This window comes from Vulpes lagopus, chromosome 7 (genome assembly GCF_018345385.1).
Source record: "Vulpes lagopus strain Blue_001 chromosome 7, ASM1834538v1, whole genome shotgun sequence".
Taxonomy (NCBI): domain Eukaryota; kingdom Metazoa; phylum Chordata; class Mammalia; order Carnivora; family Canidae; genus Vulpes; species Vulpes lagopus.
In genome coordinates this window covers 45,430,259-45,453,365 of record NC_054830.1, presented here as the reverse complement: position 1 = coordinate 45,453,365, position 23,107 = coordinate 45,430,259, and the positions used below count along the sequence as shown (strand labels likewise).

The 23,107-nt window shown below is 47.4% G+C and overlaps 1 protein-coding gene across 10 annotated transcripts in view; it reads right to left on the bottom strand.

The window, feature by feature from the left end:
- ITPR1 (inositol 1,4,5-trisphosphate receptor type 1) overlaps positions 1 to 23,107 on the bottom strand; it is a 319,907-nt gene that overhangs the window by 12,336 nt on the left and 284,464 nt on the right. For all 10 annotated transcript variants that reach the window (XM_041762303.1, XM_041762302.1, XM_041762300.1 and 7 more), the window contains 5 exons: positions 21,767 to 21,962; positions 20,290 to 20,382; positions 18,951 to 19,090; positions 18,337 to 18,502; positions 15,235 to 15,395 (listed from right to left, as the gene is read on the bottom strand). In XM_041762303.1, the coding sequence (XP_041618237.1) occupies positions 15,235 to 15,395; positions 18,337 to 18,502; positions 18,951 to 19,090; positions 20,290 to 20,382; positions 21,767 to 21,962 (756 nt within the window). The remainder of the gene's footprint in view (positions 1 to 15,234; positions 15,396 to 18,336; positions 18,503 to 18,950; positions 19,091 to 20,289; positions 20,383 to 21,766; positions 21,963 to 23,107) is intronic.

Here is a 23,107-nt window from a genome sequence, read left to right as displayed (position 1 = left end):
CCTTTATGTTAGCCTATATTCATTTTCATCAATTTCCCACCACAGTGCAACAGGCAAAAAAGACCATTCAATACAACATCCTATTTCAAAGATGACCAGTCTAAAAATCTAAGCTGTTTCCATGTCTGGGAATAGGTTTTCTGCTGTGTGTCTACAGCAAAGAGGAGGAGGAGAATAAGCATTTGAAGACATTTCCGTTTGGCATTGCCACTGAAAGACAGCTAAATAACCTATCACTGATTATATTCACTGCTTCTTTGTCCATCCTTCAGACACAGTTGCACCTTCCCACCAAAGAAACGTCCCACGTTCAGTGTCTAATGCTAAGGGAGGAATGAACGTAACTGTTCAGAAGAGGGCGCACACAGGGGACAGGTTGTTACTTACTCTCACTGGGCCGACCTATGGAGGAAGGAGAGATGGTGTGGGCTGGACTGATGAAAACGTGAGCCTTTTTGCAAAGCACAAATGCAGTAGGATCACACAGTACAAGACTGGGCTGGCAATCAGAGGCCTCACATATCCACAGGGACTGTTTTCAATTTTTACAGACCGACTCCCCGACCCCACACCAGGAGAAGTTGAAGAGGAAAGATCCAGTGTCCTCTGTCAGACTCAGAGGAGCATACGGACATACCATCAATTGGGATGTGACAGGATGTCATGCCAAGTAGGAGTTTGGAGATCACTGTCACAGCTGGATCTGTAATGCAGAAAACTGAGCCCTGAAAGGGAAGGTAACTTGTCCTGGGGAGGGAGGGACACAACGAATTCTTGTATTTCACAGGGGACCCAGAGTGTTGATGAATTATAAACTGCTATTTTGGGGTGAAATATTTGCTAGTTCTTTGAATTTAAATAAAAAGTATAAGCATTATTTTAGGTCCCTGGAAAGAAATATTTAAAAAATACAAACATATATTCAACATCTACTTCAGGAGCACTTCCCTTATGTGCTTGGTGCTGAGGGAACAGCAGTGAGCCACACACACATATGGTTGCTGCCTCCTGGACCTCTGTCAAGTGGAAATGGCTTTGAAACCCAAGTATGAGATGGGGTTCTTGCCGTCACAGCTCTTGTTATTTAGTTAACGAGAGTGGACACATTACATTTAAAAAGAAGAATGGTATAAAGCAGGCTACGTGCTATCAAATGAGTGGCAGAGTAGGGCCAGCATCAGAGCTGACCAGCAGTGATGATCATGGGCTGGAATCCTCCTGGGGAAAGGCGTGGACCTGAAGGAGGGCCATTGCTTGGCCTAACTAAAGGCAAGCATGAGGGCATTCTCCACAAAGTGGGGCCGGCACAGGGAGGAAACCAGTTTGGCTGGAGTGGGGGATGAGGGCCTACAGGCAAGGGCAGCTCAGACTATAGATAACTGTAGAGCCGATCAAAGTGTGGGACAGCTTGGTGCATGAAACAGGAGTAACCCAAAGTGTGGGTAACAAGGGTAAGGGGTTGGCCGAGGGAAGGAGGAGGGGGGTGACCTGGAGTCCCTGTGGGCCTGCCTGGTGAGATGCAGGGAGAGAGGCATGTGCATGGCACTCCAGCAGCTAGGGTGGCGAGGACTCACTACTGACATGCAATTTAATATGTTCAACTGCCTAATCTGGTTAGAGAATGCCATCTGAAACCTACCTTTCAAATCTTGCAATGTTCCTTTGCTTAGCAAACCCCCCCATAAAAAAACACAGATTTCCAAATAGAGTCCACATTAATGAAGTCTTCAAAAGAACACAGAAAATTGATGCAAGAGTCTGCACACAGCTTAAAGCTTAAGCAGCAGTTTCTTTTTCGTATTCCAACAGCAAGTGACCAAATGACTACAGATTAAAAGAGGTTTTCTGTGGCACATTCCCACCTTCTTTCATGGCATATTTGATTTCTGGACTCCCATGGAAGGAGAGTCCCTTTCCTCTCCGAAAGGTCTTTGAACAAATGCAAAATGCAGACCTCACTAAACAACTGTTTGTTGAACATTTATAATTTCTGTGCCCAGCAGAGGGTTAAGTATTGAGGGTCTCAGGATGAGCAAGACCAGGTCTCTGCCCCCAACGTGCTTTAGTGCACAGACTGTGGTCACAAGGCCGGTCCTAGGGCATGGTTCTTCACTTCTGAGAGCCTCCCCTCCCAAGCTGTGACCTGCCGGATTAGGAAGACTGCTACGGGCAGCTGTGCTCATCGTCTCAGTGGCTATGATGATGCACTCAGATCCCCTTTGCCTTTGCTTTACTTGGGCTTCCATGAGTGAGACACCCACATCATCCTGGGGCATGAAGGTCCGGCCCAAGGGTATATAACGCCACAGACAGAAAATAATGCATCTCTTTTTAGAATGCCCGTTTCGCTGAATGGTAAATTATTGAAAATATTTTTATGTTAAACTCAAAATATGCCCTACAAAGAACATGACATTTAATCAAATTTTAAAAGTTAAATCCAAGATTTGAAAGAATGTCCTATTTGCCTGAGGCCACTTTAGGCCACATACCCTGATCCTAGGAATAAACCTTCATTCTCCAGCTCAGAGGAGTCCTTGAGTGCAGAGCTGGAAAAAGATTTCTGGTCTGGATATTTTCTGGCTACCACCACACAGCTTCTTCCTCAGTGCTTTCCTCCAACTCTGATACATAACAATGCGATCTAAGATGGGGGAATCCCACTAAAATCCTAAACCATAGGAAAGCAGCTCAACTGCAGAAATTCAAGTAGTCTGGATGGCATGTATTTTTAGCTTTTCTGCACTGAGGCAGGTAAATCCCCAAATCTGAGATCCTCGGTGTTGCCAGTATTTTAATTAAATAATCATCCCTGAGCTGTTAAGTCAAATCTCAAATTACCAAGGAGTACCTAGTGGTTAAAATTAATTAGCAATTCTAGCCACACTGTTCTCTCAGCTTCCATTTGATTTTGCACCCTGCACAGTAGGATAAGCTCTGGTGCAGTGTAAGGTTGCTCACCGACTGCATCTCCCTCCATAGAGAATCTAAGTCTCGAAGGGAAAATGCTTAGACGATCCCAATTACTAGTACAGGGGCACAGAGAACACTTGAATCCAATCACTTTGTATTTAGCTCGGACTTTCATAGGAGATGGTGCGCCTGCTTGAGTGCTCTAGGATTCCAGGGGAGCCTGCAGTACACGGTGCTCCAGCTGGTCAGTCTGGAGGCCTCGAAGTGTTTGCAGCTTCCTGCCTTTATGTGCACTGAAGATCCAAAACACGGCTCAGTGTCTTGGCTTCTGCATTTTTTGAGAAAATCATCTTCAACTGGCATTTTGTCTGTACGTGAATTTAGTGTGTGTGCACACGTGTGTGTGTGTGTGCGCGCGCGCAGGAGGGTGGAGTTGGGGGAGGCTGTGGGTTCAGGGAGCGTCTGTCAGCAGCATCTGTCGCTCTGGGCCTGAGACGTCCCCGTGCCTGCCTGGCTCTCCTTGCTGCTGGCATCTCGCATACCAATGTCGTTAGGCACCGTCTGCCCTGGTCCTCCTACAATCCAGCCAGTGCAGTTCCCGGCACAGCAAGCGCTTCCTCTGTCAGAGCAGACAAACTGACTGAAGCCACAGCCGGAAGCAGGCTGACCACAAGTGCTAAAGTTCTGGTTAGTTCTTTTCTAGGTAAAGTTGGAAAAGTCCCTGCAAAGGCAAACATTGAAGTTTTAGACACGGGGGCGGTACTGACCTCTTGAAATGTCCTTGACTGGAAAGAAGGAGGGTGTGTGTGTGTGTGTGTGTGTGTGTGTGTGAGTGTGAGAGACAGAGAGGAGGAGGAGAGGAAGTTGGATTGTATGATGCAAATGCTAATCATTCTGAGAAGAGGTTTTTTTTTTTTTTTTTTCTTCTTCCCAGGTTCAACTGAAGAGGCTGTTCTAAGAAAGACGACTGAGGTAATCAATTACCTTCCTCGGAGAAAGTCTGCTCAGGTAGCAGTTTGTTTACCATGTAAACAGTGGAGCATTTACTGTTGAAATAGCCAGACTAGAGATTTTGGACCTCTAGGTGGGGGGCACAGTGGGGGCACGAGGGCAAGAGAGATGGTGGGGGAGAGAAGATGGGTCCTGAGGAAGGAGACCTGTGGCTTGTCTTTCCCAGTCCCCTCTGAGGAGATTCAAAAAGGTAAAGACTGTCCCTTCAACTCACATGACAGGTGTGTGTCTACTCATCTTACTGAGCAGGATGACAAACCAGGTTTTCCCAGAAAGCCTGGGACCGCAGGGGACAGGAGTGACTAGAGGAGGCAGGGGTGCAGGGGAGGACTGCAGGTAATCCTTAACTTTCCAAAAGCAAGAATACAGGACACTTCATGAACTTCAGATTACTTGCCCCTTTGGTGGGGAGGGGTGACTATTTTTTTTTTACTGAAGGGGACTAAAATTCATTTTTAGGGCTCACTTTTCTGAGACCACAGCAAAAAAGCAAAACCCAGAATCTGTTGCTTTGGGTGAGAAACGGTGATAATGATATCTAACTCTGCTCAGTGATTCTAAAATTGCTATTTATAGCAAATATTACACATTAAAAACAACTAAAAAAATGGATGCCAGCTATGGACACAGTAAGAAGATCAGGGGCTGGGGGGGAGGGAAGGATGTCTTGGTGGAGCACAGAGGATTTTTAGGGCAGTGAAACTCTTCTGTTTGCTGCTGTAGTGCTGGATACAGGTCACTGTATAATTGTTAAAGCCTGTAGAAGGTGCACCACCAAGGGTGAGCCCTAACGTAAACTGGTCTGTATTTAATCATGTGTCATATATTGGTTCATCAGTTAGAACAAATACACCGCAGTAATAAAAAATGTTAATAAGAGAGGAAACTGTGTGAGCATGGGGAGGGGAGGTGGGAAGGGAGCAATATACGGGAACCCTGTGCTTTCTGCTGTTTTTATGTAAACCTAAAACTGCTATAAAAAATAAAGTTCACTAAAAACAAGGGATCCCACACTTGGAATTTGTTGGCCAGTCCCAAGTCCAAAGATCCACTTCCCTCTGTTCCAAAGTTCAGTGAACTCAAACCACATACGGTATCTCTACATTTCACAGGTGCCTTTCTACCACAGCCTTGTGACATGAGTTTGTCAGCAGGAAGAGTGATGACCTGAATCAGGTGCTAAGGACTTTAAGTCACAAGCCCCCAGTGTGTTTGAGGACAGTGCGCCAGTGAAGGTGTCAGTTAACCAACTGGGGTCTCTGTTTCTCTTGAGAAAGAGATCATGGGTTGCCCCTACAGAGCTACTGTAAGGATCAAATAGGTGTGAGAAGGCGTCCCGTAAGCTGGAAAGCATTATGCAAAAGCATTATCGATCAGTGTCATCAGCCTAAGGTCACAGAGCTAGTCTAGAGTCGGCCCTGGAATTCAGGTATGGACGCCTCGTGTGGTGCTTGGCTTCCAAGTCAGGTTAGGTCCTTGCTTTCTATGGGATTTGACTTCTGAGATACAGATTGCTCCTCTATCACGCAGCCACACGAAGGCTGCCCACAGTGCCTCCAACTGTAGGTGTCAGAGGGTTCTGCTCTTGAGCTCTGAATGACATTACCAAACAGGCCGCATTATATAATCTTCAGCTGGGCTGGAATGACCACTCACCCTTCCCAGACTCAGTTAATAGTTGTTCTTGGATGATACAGTGTAACAAAGACAGGCCCTTGCCAGGAGAGCGAGCCGCACCCATTTCTGATGAAATCCCTAAGAAGAGCCAGCTGCGGAATCACTGTTTCAGTCATTGGAGACCCCAGGTGAAGTGAGGGCTGGGCCCCCCTGCTGAGACACAGAGAAAAGCAGGGCTTGTCCCAGAGTGGCACGGCTGTGTCCTGGGCACCCGGGCCGCCAGGCAGAGGAAGCCAGAGGCCTCAGAGGAGGAGAGGAAGGTGGGGCTGGCAGCTGGTACCGGACAAGGCAGGGTTGGCCCAGTGGAGACTCCTAATAAAGAACAATTAGGGTAACTTGCCCTCCTCTCAAGCTGGCTCATGACATTTTGCTTAGGCAACTTCCCCCCCTGCATTTTCAGTTAGCTAAGAAATCTACCAGAACGTTCCCAGAGGTTATATATGGGATTTTAGCCATTTCTATTGGTTTTCCTCTATTCTTTTCTGGGTTTCAGGACTCTCAAACTTTGCTCTCTTACTACCTTTATGCAGTCATGGTTTTTGTTTTTTGTTAAGCCTACTTAAACAGCTTTCCAAATTTCTCTGCTGTTGTTTCAGGAAAAAATACTTGGCATTCATCTTTGAACCTACAAACACATACACACACATCCATAAGCCTCACGACTAAGCTGCTTCACACATGAGTGTTCCATTGAACAGTGTTTGTCATCCTGTGGGTTTCTATGTTGGCCAACACTTGACCAAAATGGTTTTAGCTAAGGTCAGCTCTGCCTGGATATACTCAAAGAATAGAGAAAAAAAGTCTTTCCTCTTACTGTTCGTACGACCAGCAAGGGTTGAGGGGCAAGTCACCAGCAATGTTACTGACGTGAGGGTGGCCTGGAAAGAAAGCTTGAGCTCCTAAGGGTGACAGAGATCATCAGCTGTGTGCACACCCTCTCAATTCCTCAAGCCTTTCCAAGTCCCCCATTTTACTCATGTGCCCCATGCACCCTGATCCCAAAGATTTGCTAGCCTGTTCACACAGGTCTCCTCCTCTCACCTCCTGACACCCATACCTCTGCTCTTGACAAAAACCCTCTTTAATAGTTCATGAACTCCCAGCAGCATTTGGCAAGTTGCTTCACTGAATCGTAGTGCTCAAAATGGCGTAAGAGGCCCTTTGGTTCAACTTTACTTTATAGGTGGTCACACCACAGCCCTGAGAAGTGGGTTGGTGAAAGGAGAAACCGAGGGCCTTGTCGACCTGAGTACCTGGCACAGACGCAGGACTGCACCTAAAGACTAGTATCCGTGCATCCCCACATTCCTTAGCAACACACTGGCAGGCCTCACTGCAGAGAGGCCCCTTACAGAATCCCAAGCGCAGGCACCGGGGCCCCGGAACATTGTGCGGCTTTAGAGGCACTGACTCCCGCACGCTTGAAAATCTGCAGAGAACTTGTGACTCCCCCAAACTTAGCAACAGCCTACCGCTGACAGGAATCAAGAGTCGATTACCATGGTGTGTATGTTCTATGCATTACAAACTCTAGTCTTCTAGTCAAGTAAGCCGTATCCGGTCCAGTCAGTGCTGAGATTCAGGAGGAACAAAGGAGTTACAGGTGCAGGTCGGTGCCTGGGGCTGCAGGAGGCAAGGGAGGCACTCAGCGGGGTCGGCACTGGGGCAAGGAGCAGAAGGCGGGTGCAGCGTGTGAAGGGGAGAAGAATACATCCCTGGAGTGCCCGCGTCTGCTGGGTTGGGGGAAGCGTGGAAGCAGATATTGCCGTGCGGACACTAGCGAGTACGGACTGCCCCGGGCTAACTACCGCGGGGAGCCTGGCACCGTGGGGCGCAGTCTTGGGCCGCCCGGACGCCGCTGGGAGTCTGCTCGCGTGCCGACCGCAGCCGACCGCAGCCCCGGGCTCGAAGCACAGGCGTCCCTCCCGGAGGCTACAGCGCTGCTCCCCTCACGGTCCCAGCTGTGCCTCGCACACGCTCTGTGCCGGTCAGAATGCGGGCGCTCGGGCAGGGCAGACCTGGGGGCTGGCGGCCAAGTGCTTCCCCGGAGCAGCAGGCCCCCGTGGGGCGCGGCAGGGCGAGGGGCCTTCGCAGCCTCTGGAGCAGAGGGCAGAGCGTGCCATCGGCCTGGGCGGGGACACAGGCTGGCAGCTGCCCTGTGCAGCTGCCGCTGACGGAGCCCAGCTCAAGTGCACAGGGTGGGGCGACGGCACGTCTGGCCGGGAGGCGAGTCCAGGGCTGCTGACACGCTGTTTCCAGCCACCGGAAAGCGAGCGCCAAGTCCCCCTCCCGGCTCCCTTGCTCTGATATTCTCGAACTCGGCCATGGTGCCAGCTGACTTCAGAAGGCACAGGAACTGTACGGGGTGCCTCGGAGGCTGTGCCCTCCGCTCGGCTAAGGCTGGCTAAGGGCTTTGGCAGCCCGGGGCCCCTGTTACTCCAGGCCTGTGGCCCCCAAGTCAGGCAGGATGGCTGAGGGCTGTGGCTACAGCACCCCCAGGTCCCCGACTATGCAGGCCCTCCCTTCCTCCCCGCAGCTTCACTGCAATTCCAGAATAAAAGTCCGAACCCATGACCAGCCACCTGCACGGAAACACAGGGTTTCCATGTCACTTTATCAGCCGCAGCCTGCCTGGCACGTGATGAAGCACAGGGGAGGCGGATGGGCGGGGCGGGCGCTGACCTCTCCTGCACTCCAGGTCCTGGCTGCTCAGCTCAGCTCAGCTCGGCTCCCGATGCTGAAGCCCCAGGACGCCCCAGGACGCCCCAGGACGGCTGCCTCCACGTGCACTTCCCTGCTCCCGCGCCTGCCGGCACCCCTTCCCTGCAGATTGCCAGGGCCTCGCTTTTATCTGATTAAGAAACACCAGTCTTTCCTGCTCTCCATTTCTGTCCGGAGCTATTCCCTTTGGTCCCTTTACCCAGTTCCTCAGGCAGAAAGCTGCTGGCCTCACTTAGGAGAGTGCCCGTCTGCAGATTTCATAGCAACAGGCTCTCTCTCGGGGCAAGAAAGGTGCAGTTCCCCTTTTAAAAGAAGGCGGTGACATGTAGGTAATTCAGTTCCCATTTTGATCTTTTGCCCTCGTTAACATACAGCTTTCTGACTGTGCTTGCTTCCTGTGTCTTCCTATCCAATGCAGATAACACAAGTGCTGAGGCCAGATGCCCTATGGCATAGAATCTTCCTCATAGATATTTAGTAGCGCTTTATTTGCTAATAGAATTTTTTTTTTGCTTGGAAAATTTACCCAAGAGGTATTTTCCAACCAAAAAGAGATGGCTCTTCCGTGTCTTTCTTGATGCAAATCCTCCAGGAATGCCAGCTCCTGTCCTGGCCCCTCCTATGTGAAAAAGGCACTATGTTCTAAGAGCATTTCACTGACTACCATGATATTACTTTTGATTTGGAAAATTGTTTCTTTGCTTTTATAACCTTGTACAACTAGTTTCTGAAGAGGTCAAGTGAATTAATACAAGGTGGAACAAACTAGAAAATCTCTAGTGGAATAATGTGTGAGCACGTGAGGGAAGGAGGGAGGGAGGGAGGGAAGGAAGGGAAGAGAGAGAAGTCAAGAGCGGTCTATTTTCACTGTGAGAAAAAGTCAGCACTAGGCTTAAAGGATGATGGATCAGACACTCTAATTATCAGGGAGTTCTAACTATTCAGATGAGTCACCCGGGTGTGGAAGCCCGTCTGTCTATGGTTCTGGTGAATCTCCCTTCGCCTTTAACTAAAGACACCTCTCTCCTCTCAAAAAATGGCCACCAAAGGCAGGATCATGCCCTGTTCCAGGCTCAGGTGAGAGTAATGATGTTTATCAGATTTAACCGAGTTAGCATTAACATATATTTCAGATCCACCCTTTGTAAGAGGTGGCTCTGCCTTTCCCAAACTCTAGTTATTTCTACCACCCACTATCGTATTCTCCTCAACGTGGTTGCCTGATTAGCAGTGCTGGTGGCAGCTCAGACAGTTGACACCCTTCTAATGCCCAGAGCTTCTGTCTTGTTGATTTGTGTGTTAGCCAGTCAGCATCACTTCAGGAGGTCTTCTCTCTCCCTCCTCTCACCCCCACAATCCAGGTGGGGCCTTTGGTGGGCCTTGCCTCTTTTGAAGGTGGCTAATTTGCCTGGGAGATGAGCCAGTCCAAGCTAGGAAAACCAGAGTCAGCCTGACCAACAGCACCATGGCCTTGCTGCTGAGGGCTGTGTGTGAACGAGGAACCACACTGTCCCCGTACATGTTGGGACAGCTCCAGGGTGGGTTCTGATTCAGCAGCCCTGGATGTGAATCTCAATTCCAGGCCTTCCCAGCAGAGTGACCCTGGAGAAGCAGCTCAACCTTGCTGGGCTATACTTTCCCATCTGTAAAATGGGAACAGTGCCACCTACAATGCTGTTCTGGAGATTAAATAGCACCATGCATGCAAAGCATTTATTTCAGTATATACTGACTAAACACGACCTATTATTAGAGTTATTATCCAATCTGCTCTTGTTATGCCAAAGTACAGCCCGACCAGTCCCCTCCTCCAGAAGCAGCAGCCTATCTCCCGACACTCAGGCTATGTGGGAGGAGGTTCCCCCCAGCTAGCCCAGTGGTCCGTTGACATGCTATCTTGGGGGAAGAGAAGGGTCCAGAGCACATCCAGCTATCAGGGGATGTTGAAATATAGATGAACAGCATTCCATCTGACCACCCTGAACAATTCACTCAGAAACATGCCTCTGAAAATAACTTCTTTTTCAAGGTAGAATTCCAACATATAGAAGGGAAATCTATATTTAATTAACAAAACAGATGCTATATATATTTAAATTATATTAAATAATAAATTAAATTATAGTTCTGTCTTCTTTACTAACCTTCTTTCTTTAGGTTTCTCGAGTTTCTAACTTTCAAGAGTAACTTTGCTTAATAAATTGAACACTGGCTTTTCTCCTGAGCTTGACTGTCACAGAAAATTGGGCTGCTGAATCTTTGCTGGGAATCATATATTTGGTCTTTTATCTACAACATGCCTGCTGTGCAGTATTTAAATTCCTGCAGGCAAAGATGCAACTAATTTACCACTTATCTGGGTTACATATATCTGATTGTATAGCCTGTCAAATCCCTGTCTATGGACTAACACATTCTCATTTCAGTCAGCAATAGAGAGAAGTCAAAGAATGTTAACTTATTGACAAAGACTGTGTACATCAAGTATGGTGAAAATCTGAATGCAGCTCAGGACTAATAAAACTCTGCTTATCATAAAGGCGACCACTACAACTCTACACAGTAGCACCAAAAATCAAGTTCCTATGGGGAGAGGAAGCTCAGGGTTTTTTCTCCCACCTTGAAGTGCCAGGCCTACGTGCGCACTCCGTAGTCATGTTTCTCTGTAAGTACAGCCCTGCCTTGGGCCTGAGTCAACGAATCAGAGACTGCATCTCCAGGCCGAGCGCACTGTCAGTTCTCTACAGAGAAACAGGGGGGACCTGGCTTCCCCACGGCGGTGCTAGGTACAGCACCAGCTCCGATCACGGGCGTTGAGCCGAGGGACGCATCAACCACTGAACCAAGTACCATCATCACAGAATCTGACATACAAGTCACCCAAACTCCTGGTCGTGGGTCGTGACCGTGAGTGGGGGACACTGCCGAACACAGGGATACAAGTCACAAGTCTTGAGGCCGATTCGATGGAGAAAGAGTGATGTCAGGTTTGTCCTGCTCCAACATTTACGAGGACTTAAGTCTAAATGTAAGAGCAAGGAAGAAGCAGGAATTTTCCATGGGAGGAACTTCTTGGAGTCAAGATGCCCATTCCGACTTTTCTTAGCAACAGCGTGCCAACAGCCAAGACATCTTACACAGTCGTGAAGTGTAGGACACGATGCTTGCGTCAGCTCTCTCAGCACTGCACTCTGCTTCCCTGCCGACTGCTCTGTCTGTTCATCTGGCCCTTCTGGCATCTACTCCCTGCCTCCTCCAGTGCCTGCCACCCCCTCCACCCTGGTCCCCGCAATTTCTCTCATTGCCATCACCCAACGGACACGGGAGGTGGTTATTAATCCCTATGTACAGAGAGCAGCTCTGGTCAGGGAAGTCCCATTACTCCCTGGGACTACGTGGTTAGGAAGGAGCAGAGCCGAAACTCACGTCCTGGATTCTCTACCTTCAAATCCAATGCTGAGGGAGTGAGGTCGTCATGGTAGGCATGGGCCTGGCCTTGGCTTTACCAGGAACGTTCCCATCTCTAATGAAAGGAGACAAGGCACGACCAGAGGGAGAGAGAAGAGAATATACAGTCTTCTCTTCTGTTTAGATGAAAATTAAATGGTGGGGAACATCTGGCTGCTAAGTTCCCTACTGTCATCTCTGGCAAGAAACGCACTGTCTCCATGTTTTTTTTTTTGAGATGAAAATCTATTTACCATCCCTGACACCATGGTCTGTGGGGAGTCATTTTCAGGGCAGCTGTGAAGCTCTTCCTCTACCTTCCAAGCGATCACCTGGGGTCCCTTCTGTTTGGTGGTTTTGGGGTGTCTATGGGCAGCTGTTACATCATAGTTCTTAATAAGTCTCCAGGATCTTAATTCGTGAGCTGAGGGAGAGCTGAACAACCCCAGCCTCTGCCCACTAGTCAAGAAGTGGTTTTACTGAGAAACCCAAGTCAGAAAAGAGCCTGTCTCCTTCCTGTGATTTTTTTTGGGACATGAGGTAAGCAAATGGGTAGGTGACTTTTCCTTCCATCTCTGACACTATTAGCTGCCCTTCTCTCCTTGATCCTGGAAGAACAGAGTTGGCTTCTCAAAGAGATCACCCGGCATTTCTCCCTAGGACTGGTGGGCAGGAGCTCTGCCTCCTTAGGAGGAAATGTTGAGAGGAACTCTTCTCCGGGCTGTGGCTGTCTCCACGGGGAACGACCGAATGGGTCTACCACATGGGCCTGTGGCCTGCCCCCCCCCCCCCCCCCAGCTCTGAGTTCCCATGGGCTGTCAGTCGAACATCCCTAGTACTAACCTCCCGTGGCCAGTGGTCCCTAGGGAGTCGCTAGCAGGGATTCGTGTGACTTCAGTACTGGACACCACTGAGGATGGTGCTGACAAAAGGCATAGCCCCTCAGCCAGTGGATCTAACGCTTGCCTGAGCCCTCACTAAGGGCATGGAACATCTGGTTCCTCGGCAACTTTGACATTTAGCATTAAGAATTTTCTGATGCTACATATTTTTAGGCCTTTTGACAAGAAGTTCTTGTACAATTGAAGAATGCTGTGGATGAGGAAAGCACACTGAATGCTGGGTTTTTCAAAGCATCGCCAAGCAATGGGCTCTGAGCAGGCTCAGTGGGAGGCTGGGGTGGGGGTGGGGGGTGACTCCTTGGCTCTTAATCCTCACCAGGTGACTGCTCACAAGGCTCCTTTAAGTCTTCATGATTGAGACAGGAACCTAAAAGTGTGCCAGGATTTTCTGTGACAGTAAAGTAAGATGATTAACAGAAAGCTTTAAAACTGGCCCCTGAAGATTTAAAGATAGGGCACAAATACTTTCAAGAGAAGCAAACAAAGGAAAGGAGAAAAAGAATGTGTGACAAGGGTAAAAACTCGAGGTCATTTCCTCTATATGTTACAAGACTTACTGCAAACAAAGGTATTTATGTGTGTATGCAGAAAGGTCTCTGTCTGCACAAAGGCTGACCAAGTATCTTCATTTGGCCATACCAACAATTGGAGGAAAAGAAGGGACAAGGAGAACTTTGCAGTTAATGTGTCTTAACTCCAGAGACCTAACCGAAAGTCTGCACTAGCAGCCACCAGAATTCCCAATTCAAAACAGATCCTACTCCCACCTGGCCCCTTGCTGCCAGCTGCCTCCTGGTCTGCTCCCTCCTGTGGCTAAGGGGCAGTCCCTAGTCGTTAACCCTGGGCTTGCACCCTGGTTCGCGGCTTCTGAGTCCTCCTGGGCAAGCTACTTAACCCTGAGCCTGCCTTTCACCTGTAACAGAGAACATCCATCGGCTCCATTCTGGAACTTGTGTCTTTTTCCTCCTTCTCTGTTAATTTTTTTCTCTTCTCCCTCTGCTTCTCTATGACCCTCTCTTTCAACCCCTTTAAAAGTCATCTCTGCTGTAAAACCTCCTCCATTTCTCTTTACTCTCAAAGTCCTCTTTGGTTCTCCACTGAGGGTAATTTTAATTATGAAACACAGTACTAGAGGTAAAAGAGCTTTATAAGCCGTAGAGTGCTAAAATCTTATAGAACATTAGGAATAGCTATCCTCAGCACTCACATCACCAGTTCAGATGATCATTTCTTCAATCAGCATCTGTTTTGTATCTTCTGTTGGATTCTTACTACTCCAAGCATGATCCACCAACCAGCAGCTTTGGCATCCCCCGGTAGCTTGCTGGAAGTGCACCATCTCAAGTCCTGACAGTCCTGCTGGATCACAATCGAAACTCTAACCCATCTCCAGACTGATACGTACAATAAAATTTGAGAAGCATGGAATTAGACTTCAAGGACGGATCTCAAGGGTACAAACGGCACAGAATCCCCAGAAAGCCCTCCAGAACCTGCAGAGGCCTCTGAGCTGGTGTTACATGGGGGTTCAAGAATATTACCATGTGACTGCTGGCCTGCCAGCAATAAAACTAAAAACCTGCCTGCATCTACTGCATATGAATGATGATATTTACAGGAACAGATGTCACCTGAGATTTCTTTATATTAAAAGCTTTAAAATCACATCTGCATAAAAAACACAGAAGGGTTCGTTTAGGATAACTCATTATCAGGCTGAGTGCTTAAGTCCTTGGCAACTAGAAGGAGAGTCAGTGAATTGTGTAGTCTTTTCAAAGAACTGATGGCCCCCTCTCCCCAAAGTGAGCTACTGTAAATCACAAAGGCTCCCTAGACTTCACAGTTCATGCCTCCTCACTTTACCAACACCCCCGAACATTTTAATGGAGTTCAGAAACCACAGGTATGAAAGGACAGCTGGCCTGGGACTCCCACTGCACAGGTTTGCTGCCTCCATGTAGTCCTGACCAAAAAGAGTGCTCTGGAAACCTGTGGCAGCTTCCCCTCTTCCCAGGACAGGGTGGTCATGCTCCCCATCAGCAAGAAGATTAATCTGGGACTCTAATTCCTCCATCATATGATCCCTTCCTAATGATTAGCAAAGCATCTCCCAGAAAGGCTAGGCCAAGGCCAAACAAATGAGCAAATAAACCATGCTGAGTGCATTACATCAACTGATCATTTTTTAAAAAGTTCTCTTAGGGATCAGGTCTTATTTAAGGAGAAAAAAAGAAAAGCATCCATTATGAAGAAAAGAGGCTGAGTACACAGAGATGGGAAATCAGGCTCTGGAGTTAGATCGGGGTTAAAACCCCAGCCCCAGTGAAGTGGCTGTGTGAATCTCTTGGAGCCTCACTGTTTTCTCCTTTAAAATGGAATGATACCACCCATCTGGTGCTTCTGAAGTTCACGTGAGAGTACACACAAAGTTCTAGAGTTAAATACCTCACCAGCTAAGAGTTTAGTAGCTCAGTACACATTTGATGCTCTTTCTCTGCCGTGTGACCTGCTGGCTGGCTCCCAGTGCCGTGCTGCGAGCCACCTTCAGGAGCTCCCCGCTCACCTTGATCATTTCTGCCACGTAGCTCTCGGGGCCCGTATACTCTGTGGAATCCTTCACTTTCACCAGCACGATGAAGCACAGGTAGTGCCACATGTTGTGCTCTTCTTTGATGTGTTCTTCAAAGGTGACAGTCTTGTTGTCAAACTTGTCTCTTTCCAAGCCTAAGGAGAGACAGAAAGCCCCCAGCCCCAAGTGAGCAGCCACGGAATAGAAAACTCTGTGAGAGAGTTGTCTGCAGGGGAGGCTGCGGCTCTAGGTCCCATCTCTGTGAAGAGCTGGATTCCGCTGGCCTCCTAGACACATGGCAGGAAAACACAGGGTGCGAGTGAGAGGGACTTGGGTCTGAATCCCACCTCTGCCTCTCACTGGTCACTGCTGAGTCTCCTCGTGCCTTAGTTGCCTTGTCAGGAGCTGGGGAGACTGCTGGGCGGGTTCCAGGAGTGCCCAGGCTTCAGTGAGTCAGGGGCCACGTGCTCACACACACGAGGCAGCCAGTGATCGTGAGGAAATGCCAAAATGTACACATGTTAAAAGGTTTTTCGAAGAGACAGAATGAGGACTAAAAGAACTTTAAACACATTTTGAGCTCTAGCTGGTAAGTTTATGTTTTGCATAGGTCTGGGCGAGCAATTGTGAAACTAGTCTCTGTGTATTCTTGGATGGAGCAAAGAAATCTATGGTGCATCACGGGAGCCAGATTCCTCACTGTCAAAGAAGGGAGCACAAATCTGGGAAGGGAGAAAGATAAACACTGTCATGTTGAACTGGAAGTAGAGGTAGGGGTATGAATTCATCCTTTTTCATATGTTTATAAGAATAGATACAGGAGTGTGTGGCATATGTATGTGTACACAAACGCCCGCGTGTACGCAGGTACACGTATACTCTAGATCTACCCCTAATAAGCTCTGGGAGCAGTGGCACACCGGAGGGGTGCACACACCTAGTCCTCAACTCTTAGCTTCCAAATACCATTCTCCACTAAAAAGAACCAGGGCTTTTTGGAAAAACGGGCAAAACCCAGGCTGGGTCAGAGAGGTACAAGTTAAACTCGAATCTGGAATATCTCACAGCACTAAAAAAATAGTAAGGAAGAACTTAATAAATGATGGTGACATGATGAAACAGAGAAACCAGCTTGAAGCGCTGGACAAATCTGGGGCAATCTGAGCATCAAAACAAATAATGACATTAAAGAATTATAATCCACTGGATTACATAGAAATATAGGAATCCACGCTGTCACAAAAACAAAAGTATTAACACATATATAGTATCCATACCTACATGAGAAGAGAAATTTCTTTCTTAACAAGCCAACTTACAAATGTAGAAATAATAAAATAAAATTATCAGTGGACAGCCATCATAAGAAAAGAGGTGGGCAGGAGTCATCAGTGGACATTAACGCTAGTGGAGTCCTTCACTTATTTAAGGAGAAATGGCTGTGTGTTAAGGAGAAATAACGTTTAATTTGAGGAATAATGGGATATTTACATCACAAAATATCTCCTCAGAAAACATTTCCTAATTCCAACGAGAAAAAAAAATCGAACCTTTTGTGGAGAAACCTAGCGATCACCACCTTAACTAAGTGATCAGTTAATATTGCCCGTTATAGGAGGAATAGGCATCACGTGCCTCCTGAAATACTGCAGTGAGAATAAACCACAGTTCTTTGATGTTCCTACAAAAAAGGCATAACCCCAATCCTACCATGAGAAAGCATCAGAGAAACCCAAACCAAGGGACATTCTACACAGGAACTGACCAAAGTCTTTAAAAATGTCAATGGAAAATAAATAAATAAATAAAAATGTCAATGGAGGCCAACGAGCCAGGACAGCTGAAGGCAGTAACACCACCTGGGCTCTTACTGGCTACAAAGGATTTTGCTGATAAAGAGTGAAATGTGAACAGGGCCTGCAGGTTGAGTGACGGTATGGCATCTTTGCTCAGTTCCTAACCTTGATCACTAGACTGCATATATAGGAGAGAAAGTTCTTGCTTAGGAAAGCTTTATTGAAATATTTAGGGAGAAAGGGGCCATCATGCTGGTCGATCTCAGGTTAGAAAACCGGTGTGTATGAATAAGCAAATGGAGATACTAATATTGGAGGAATCTGGATGAAGAGTATGTAGCAATTCTTTGTACTGTTCTTATCACTTTCTATAACTCTGGAATTATTTCAAAACAAAAACTACTTCAAAATGGTTTTAAGGGAGCAGAAAGCAAAGATTTAATTTTTAAAATGGAAAATGCTCATTTTTTGAGTATATGTAATTGTATGAATTGATATATTCAATAACTATATCATGAATAATCCTGAAGTGAATACTCAGCTGCCAGATTCCTACATGACTAGTTTACATTTATATGCACTTCCCTGTGGCTCTACTGACAACAGTTTCTTGGGTCCCCCTCACCCCCGTCTTCTGTAGCAGTTAACTACTTATCAGTGAGGGCCTACAATGTGCATGTTCTGGGTTAGGGGTGTCACATGGACCAGCTGTGTGTCTTAGCCCCACAATACAGAGAAGTACATAGTATTGTACCCATTTTACAGATGGAAAAAAAAGTACAGAGAGTGAAGGATGATACCAAGATGATGCGACTATTAAGTAGTGGAAACTTCATCAGAACCCAGGTCTGACCCTGAGCCCAGGCTCTGAACACCTTTCCTATACCCCGTACGGGAATAGTCTTGCCCTTAATGCCTGGTACCATCTGCAGTGGAGACATCCACAGGCTGGCACTGGATGAAAGATCTCCAGTCTAGTTACCTAGGGGGGACCAAGAGAGGCTTGGTAGCCCAAAATGATGAAAGACGCCAAGACACATTCATTTCTAATCATGTACCATCACATTTCTGCACCAGAACCTTCATCCCTGAGGACACATGGGTGCTGGCAAGTGCCACAGAGGGTCAGTCAGTGTTCCTAACACCTCCCAGCAGGAGGGAGGCAGAGGAGAGGCCCGCCCAGTGCCAAGGGGAGAGGCCTGCGGAGGCGGCAGCGCCTGGCACGGAGATCCGGCAGGCCAGGTCGCCGCAGGTCCCTGGGGCCTGAGCTTCCCTGCCAAAGCGGGGCTGCCACACTCACCACAGATAAAGCACGTGGTCTTCAGGATCTCTTCCTTTTTCTGCTTCTCACTCCTCAGGTCAGCAAAGGTGTCAATGATGACCCCAAAAATCAGATTAAGGACAATGATGATGACCATGAAGAAGAACAAGAGGTCATAGATCACTCGAGCAGCAAAGAGGGGTTCCTAGAAAAGAGGTGTCTCTATCAGTGAGGTTACCCCACCCACTGCCCTTTGGTCTGTGGGGCTCGGGGCAGAAGGAAGACTCCATGGGCCTAACATTTCCTGGCTCACCCTCACCCCACAGGGCTCTGTCACAAGTTAACCGGGGCACTGAACTTGGAAAGTCACACCCTCCGTCTAACACCCGGCTCTGCTGCCAGTGTTGGGTGGCGTGTGCAGGGGAGCAGCTCGTGGCCCCAGCGGCAAGTGCTTCAGTGCGCTGAGCACTGAGCCTGGAGCCGCCCCCTCCCACGGCTCCTGCCCTCCAGGGCAGTCAGCAGGCCAGGGCCACAGTCTACCCTGCGTCCCGCCAGCTCTGCCTTTGTGTTGCGTTTCCAGGCGAGCGCTCTGCGTTGTGCTCTCACCCCCACCCCGCCGCCTCTGCTCCCCCTGCCCCTCGGGCTCCAGCCACCTCTTTGGAAGGCTTCCTGAGCACATCTCCTACTCCGCCCCCGCTCCGCAGCCCGTGACTCAGCACCGTGACGATGCACATCAGCAGCGTCTCACACGTGTGCTCTTTGTCTTGCTCCGTTTCTTCTGCAAGGACCAGCTCTAGGAGCACAGGGGTAACAACAGATTTACAACGTGTGGGAAAAGAGATACCATGACTTTGAGAGCCAGCTCACCAGCTACACCCAGGAACAAGAAAGAATAAAACTAAGGAATCAAGGATCAGATGCTTTTTTTTTTTTTTTTCAAAAAGCAGGAGTCACCTGGGGCAATTCTGTTTCCATCACCAACTCTTGCTAGTTTCTCAAGCCAAGACAGAACTGTTCTTCCCTATATGAAAGCCCAAATATTCCCTGTCCTTTTCAGATTAAAACTCCAGTCCCAGCTCTGAACAGCCATTTGACCTTACATAAATTGCTTAATACTCTGAGTCACAAGCATCTTGTCTCTCAGCTGAGGGTAATCCCATGGGAGCCAGGCTCCTCACTGGCTAAATCCAGCAACATTTTACAGCAGGTCCTCCGGATAAATTGCTTTATATTGGACGCTGTCCATTCTTAAACATTTTTGGAGGAAGATCCGGGTCTTGCTGCCTCTCTCCTTCTTTTCCACAGTTGCAGGGAGAAGTCCTGCTAAAACACAGGTCTCATCCTATCACTACCATTCCCGGTTTCAACTACTATTCATCCTTTGGATGAATTTTAACCTCCTTAGCCTAACATGTAAGACCCTTCATGATCTGGCCTTTTGTTGACCTCTCTGGCTTCATTTCTTACTACTGCTCTTCCTCATGATCATTATCTCCCTCAACAGGTTATATTCTACCTCCAGGCCTTTAGACACCCTAATCCCTCTAACTGGAACACCTACTTCTCCTCCACTGTCCAAGATTCTACTGTTTTAGTTTAGTTATCACCTCCTTGGTGACACTCTTACTCCAGTATCAGGCTGGGTGCCTATCTTCTGTATTCCCTCCTTATTCCTAGCACTTAACATACTCTAACAATCACCTTGGTGAATGCCTGCCAGCTTGTCTCCTCCACCACACGGATGTATCTTAGAGAACAACACAGTCCCTGGCAAATAGGGGGGCTCCAGTCAAGAGTGACTGATTCAACCAAGCATATACTTTCTTCCCATGTAGTCTTCTTTTCCCTTCATCTCCCTCCTGTCTCCCAGCCTTTCCCCCTAACTACTGGCCTTACTTCTGAACAGTAAATCTGCTTCCAGTGTCATGTGCACCATCTAAGCTTCTAGAGGAGCCTAACACTAACATGGGGCTTAAGACTACGAGGTCCTACCTTCTTTGGGTGCAGGAGAGGAGCAGTTCTCCCCAGTCTCCACCCTACACACGTCAGAGTAGAGGAACTCGCTTGCCAAACTCTCGCCGGCTTCTGGGAAAGAGAGGAAATTTTATGATGAACAATCTGGCAGCATATGGTTAAAATGTTTGAAGTCCCCAATTCACGGCTGATTAAACAATTCTTTACATAAATAACACCCTACATTCCTGCATATAAATTCAAGGCAGAGATGCAATTTACACTTTCATTTGGTGATCTGGATGGGAAAGAAGCCAGAAATGTCAATTCCTGTAGGCTTACTAGAAATATCGCACTTAAATAGCACCTCTCCAACTTTAAAGACACACAGCTGAAACTCTTCGACAAATACTACTGAACGTACAGACTCCAGCAACGTTTACACCAAGTCTGCACAAAAAGCATCAGCGAGCATGAGCGGAAATCCTCAGCCCAGACCAGTTTAGTTCAGAACCCTAAGATGGTTGGCAGCAAATTTCACTTAGTGTCAACGTGGAGGCTAGAGTTACATGCCAGGAATGCAGCATTTGGGAGAACAAGGCTGCCTGGCTTAGCCAGTGATAATAATTGTAGTTCATTTCTTGGACTCAGGGCCTCTGGCTACCTGATTTAAAAAAAAAAAAAAAACACAACCCAGTAACTTTTTACTTAATGGTGTTAAAATATTTTAATTGAAACCAGAAACACTTAGGTATCACTCAAGTAGATGATCATTTTATTTCATTCTCAAAAGTGGAAATGTCTTGTGTTCTTGCTCTCTATATAATAACGTAAGCTCACCGTCAAACTTGCATAGAGTAAAAGAGCTCCCGAGACAGCCACTGCTAGTGCAGTGGGAGGGGGCACATTCTTCTATTATTTTAAAAGATATATATGAACTTTTTCATTCTTAAAAAACATACATTGATCCTATTATAGTTATTATCCTTCAATTTCCCACCACACCTTTGTGGATCCTTTTCTTTGAAGGTTTACAAAGATGTGCCCTATCTGCAGGATGTGCACCTCCTAGGACCATAATCTAATGAAAACCTCCATGTTTAGACTCTTCCAACTTCAAATTCCAGTGAACATTCTTCCATATACATCTATTCCTATAGGCACAGGTAGCAGGTTTTCCCTTTAAGCATAAATTCCTAGAAGTAGATTTACCAAACCAGAGAGATGCATCCCCCTATGCTTTTGATATATGAAGTCAAACCATTTTTGAGTAAGTTGTATTTGTTTAAAACCTGACTTCGGTGAGTAAGTTAAATGTAGGTGCTGGACTCTTAAGGCTCAGCATCTGACGTACCATACTGCCCTTTGAATAAAGCAAAAACCGAGCCTTGTATTCAGAATTCATACTCTGTTAGGGAGGTAACTACATGGCTAAAGTTAAACAGTTCTTTTTAATTCACTTACAATCAAGAAATGTTCTCTTAACATTAAAAAGATCAGAAGATCTCAAACTCACCTGGAAGAGCTGTTTCATTGGGCAACCTATCTACTTCCAAGATAAAATCATCTTTGAAGAAAAGATAGCCCACTATTGAGAACAGGTAAACCAGGATCAAAGCCAGAACTGCTGTCAAGATGATGGACCGTCCATTGCGAGTGACACTTTTAATGACATTAAGCAGAGTCTCTTCTCTGTATACCAAATCAAAAAGCTTTAAAAACGAACAGAAAGAAGACAATGGGACAGTTTTAAGAGGCCTCTGTGTTAGATACACAGTACACTAATATCTCATAATGAAAACTTGATTTATAGAGAATTTACCCTTTTAGAAACTCAAAAACATTCCACTATCATCTTAATACTTTATATTTGCTTGTCATAGTGAAAACCGAGATGGGGAAAAATCAGCACAGAAAAGGAGGGTGGGAAGCAATAGCAATTTCAAGTGGTACTCATCCAGCTTAGAGGTCCTGGGGATGGAGAAAATACAGGGTAGTACCAGTGGGTTTTAGAAGGTAAGGGGGAGCAAAGTGGTAAGGGTCCTGTGATGTCTTCATGTAGGGAGCAGTTCCTGAGTTTCTACAAGGGCCAGCCACTCTGGGTACAGGGCTGGGCAAGCCCCCGTCCCTGTCCTATGGGAGCTTAGAGTCTCACCGGGAAGGCCACATACGGCAGGCCAGCGTAGGCAGCAGGACCCTGCAGTGAGAGGTGCAATCTCAGCTCTACCCCAGGGCATCAGGACAGTGGGCCAGGTACTTCTCCATCCCCCTGAGCCTCCACTTCTTCATGTGCAGACCCGAGGACAGAGTGCTATTGTGAACAATAGCTACACGATGTATACTGTGTACGGTTCTACGGTACATCGCATACAGCCACGCTTATGTGCTGTGTCACAGTAAATGGTAATGAAAATTTCCTGATGAAGGGACTGGGCCAAGGTCACACGGCTCATGGCAGGGATGCTGGGGGTTCACAGTCTAGGCCTGCCCTCTGCTAAGGGGCTTGCTCTTTGCAAGAAGTTGGCCTATAGGGACTTCTAGGTATGTGGGTACAAACAGCTGGTTTTCTCAGGTCTCTGGCTGGAAGAAAAGTACAGAGTTACAGAGGAGAGGTCTTTGGGCTTATGCTTGGACTAGGGGTTGGTTTTCACCTGGCCTCTATGCTGACACTGAATCTTCTGAAGGTTCTGCTTCCACACGGCTTTGGGAAATGGCTGCACAGCCAAGAGAGTCAGGGGACAAGGATTTGAATCCTGACTCTTTTAATTTGTGGTAAGATGCTGATCAAGCCGTGTAACCTCTCTGAACTAGCTGATCTGAGTCCCTTTCAATTTATAGTTTTACACCTGAGTTCATT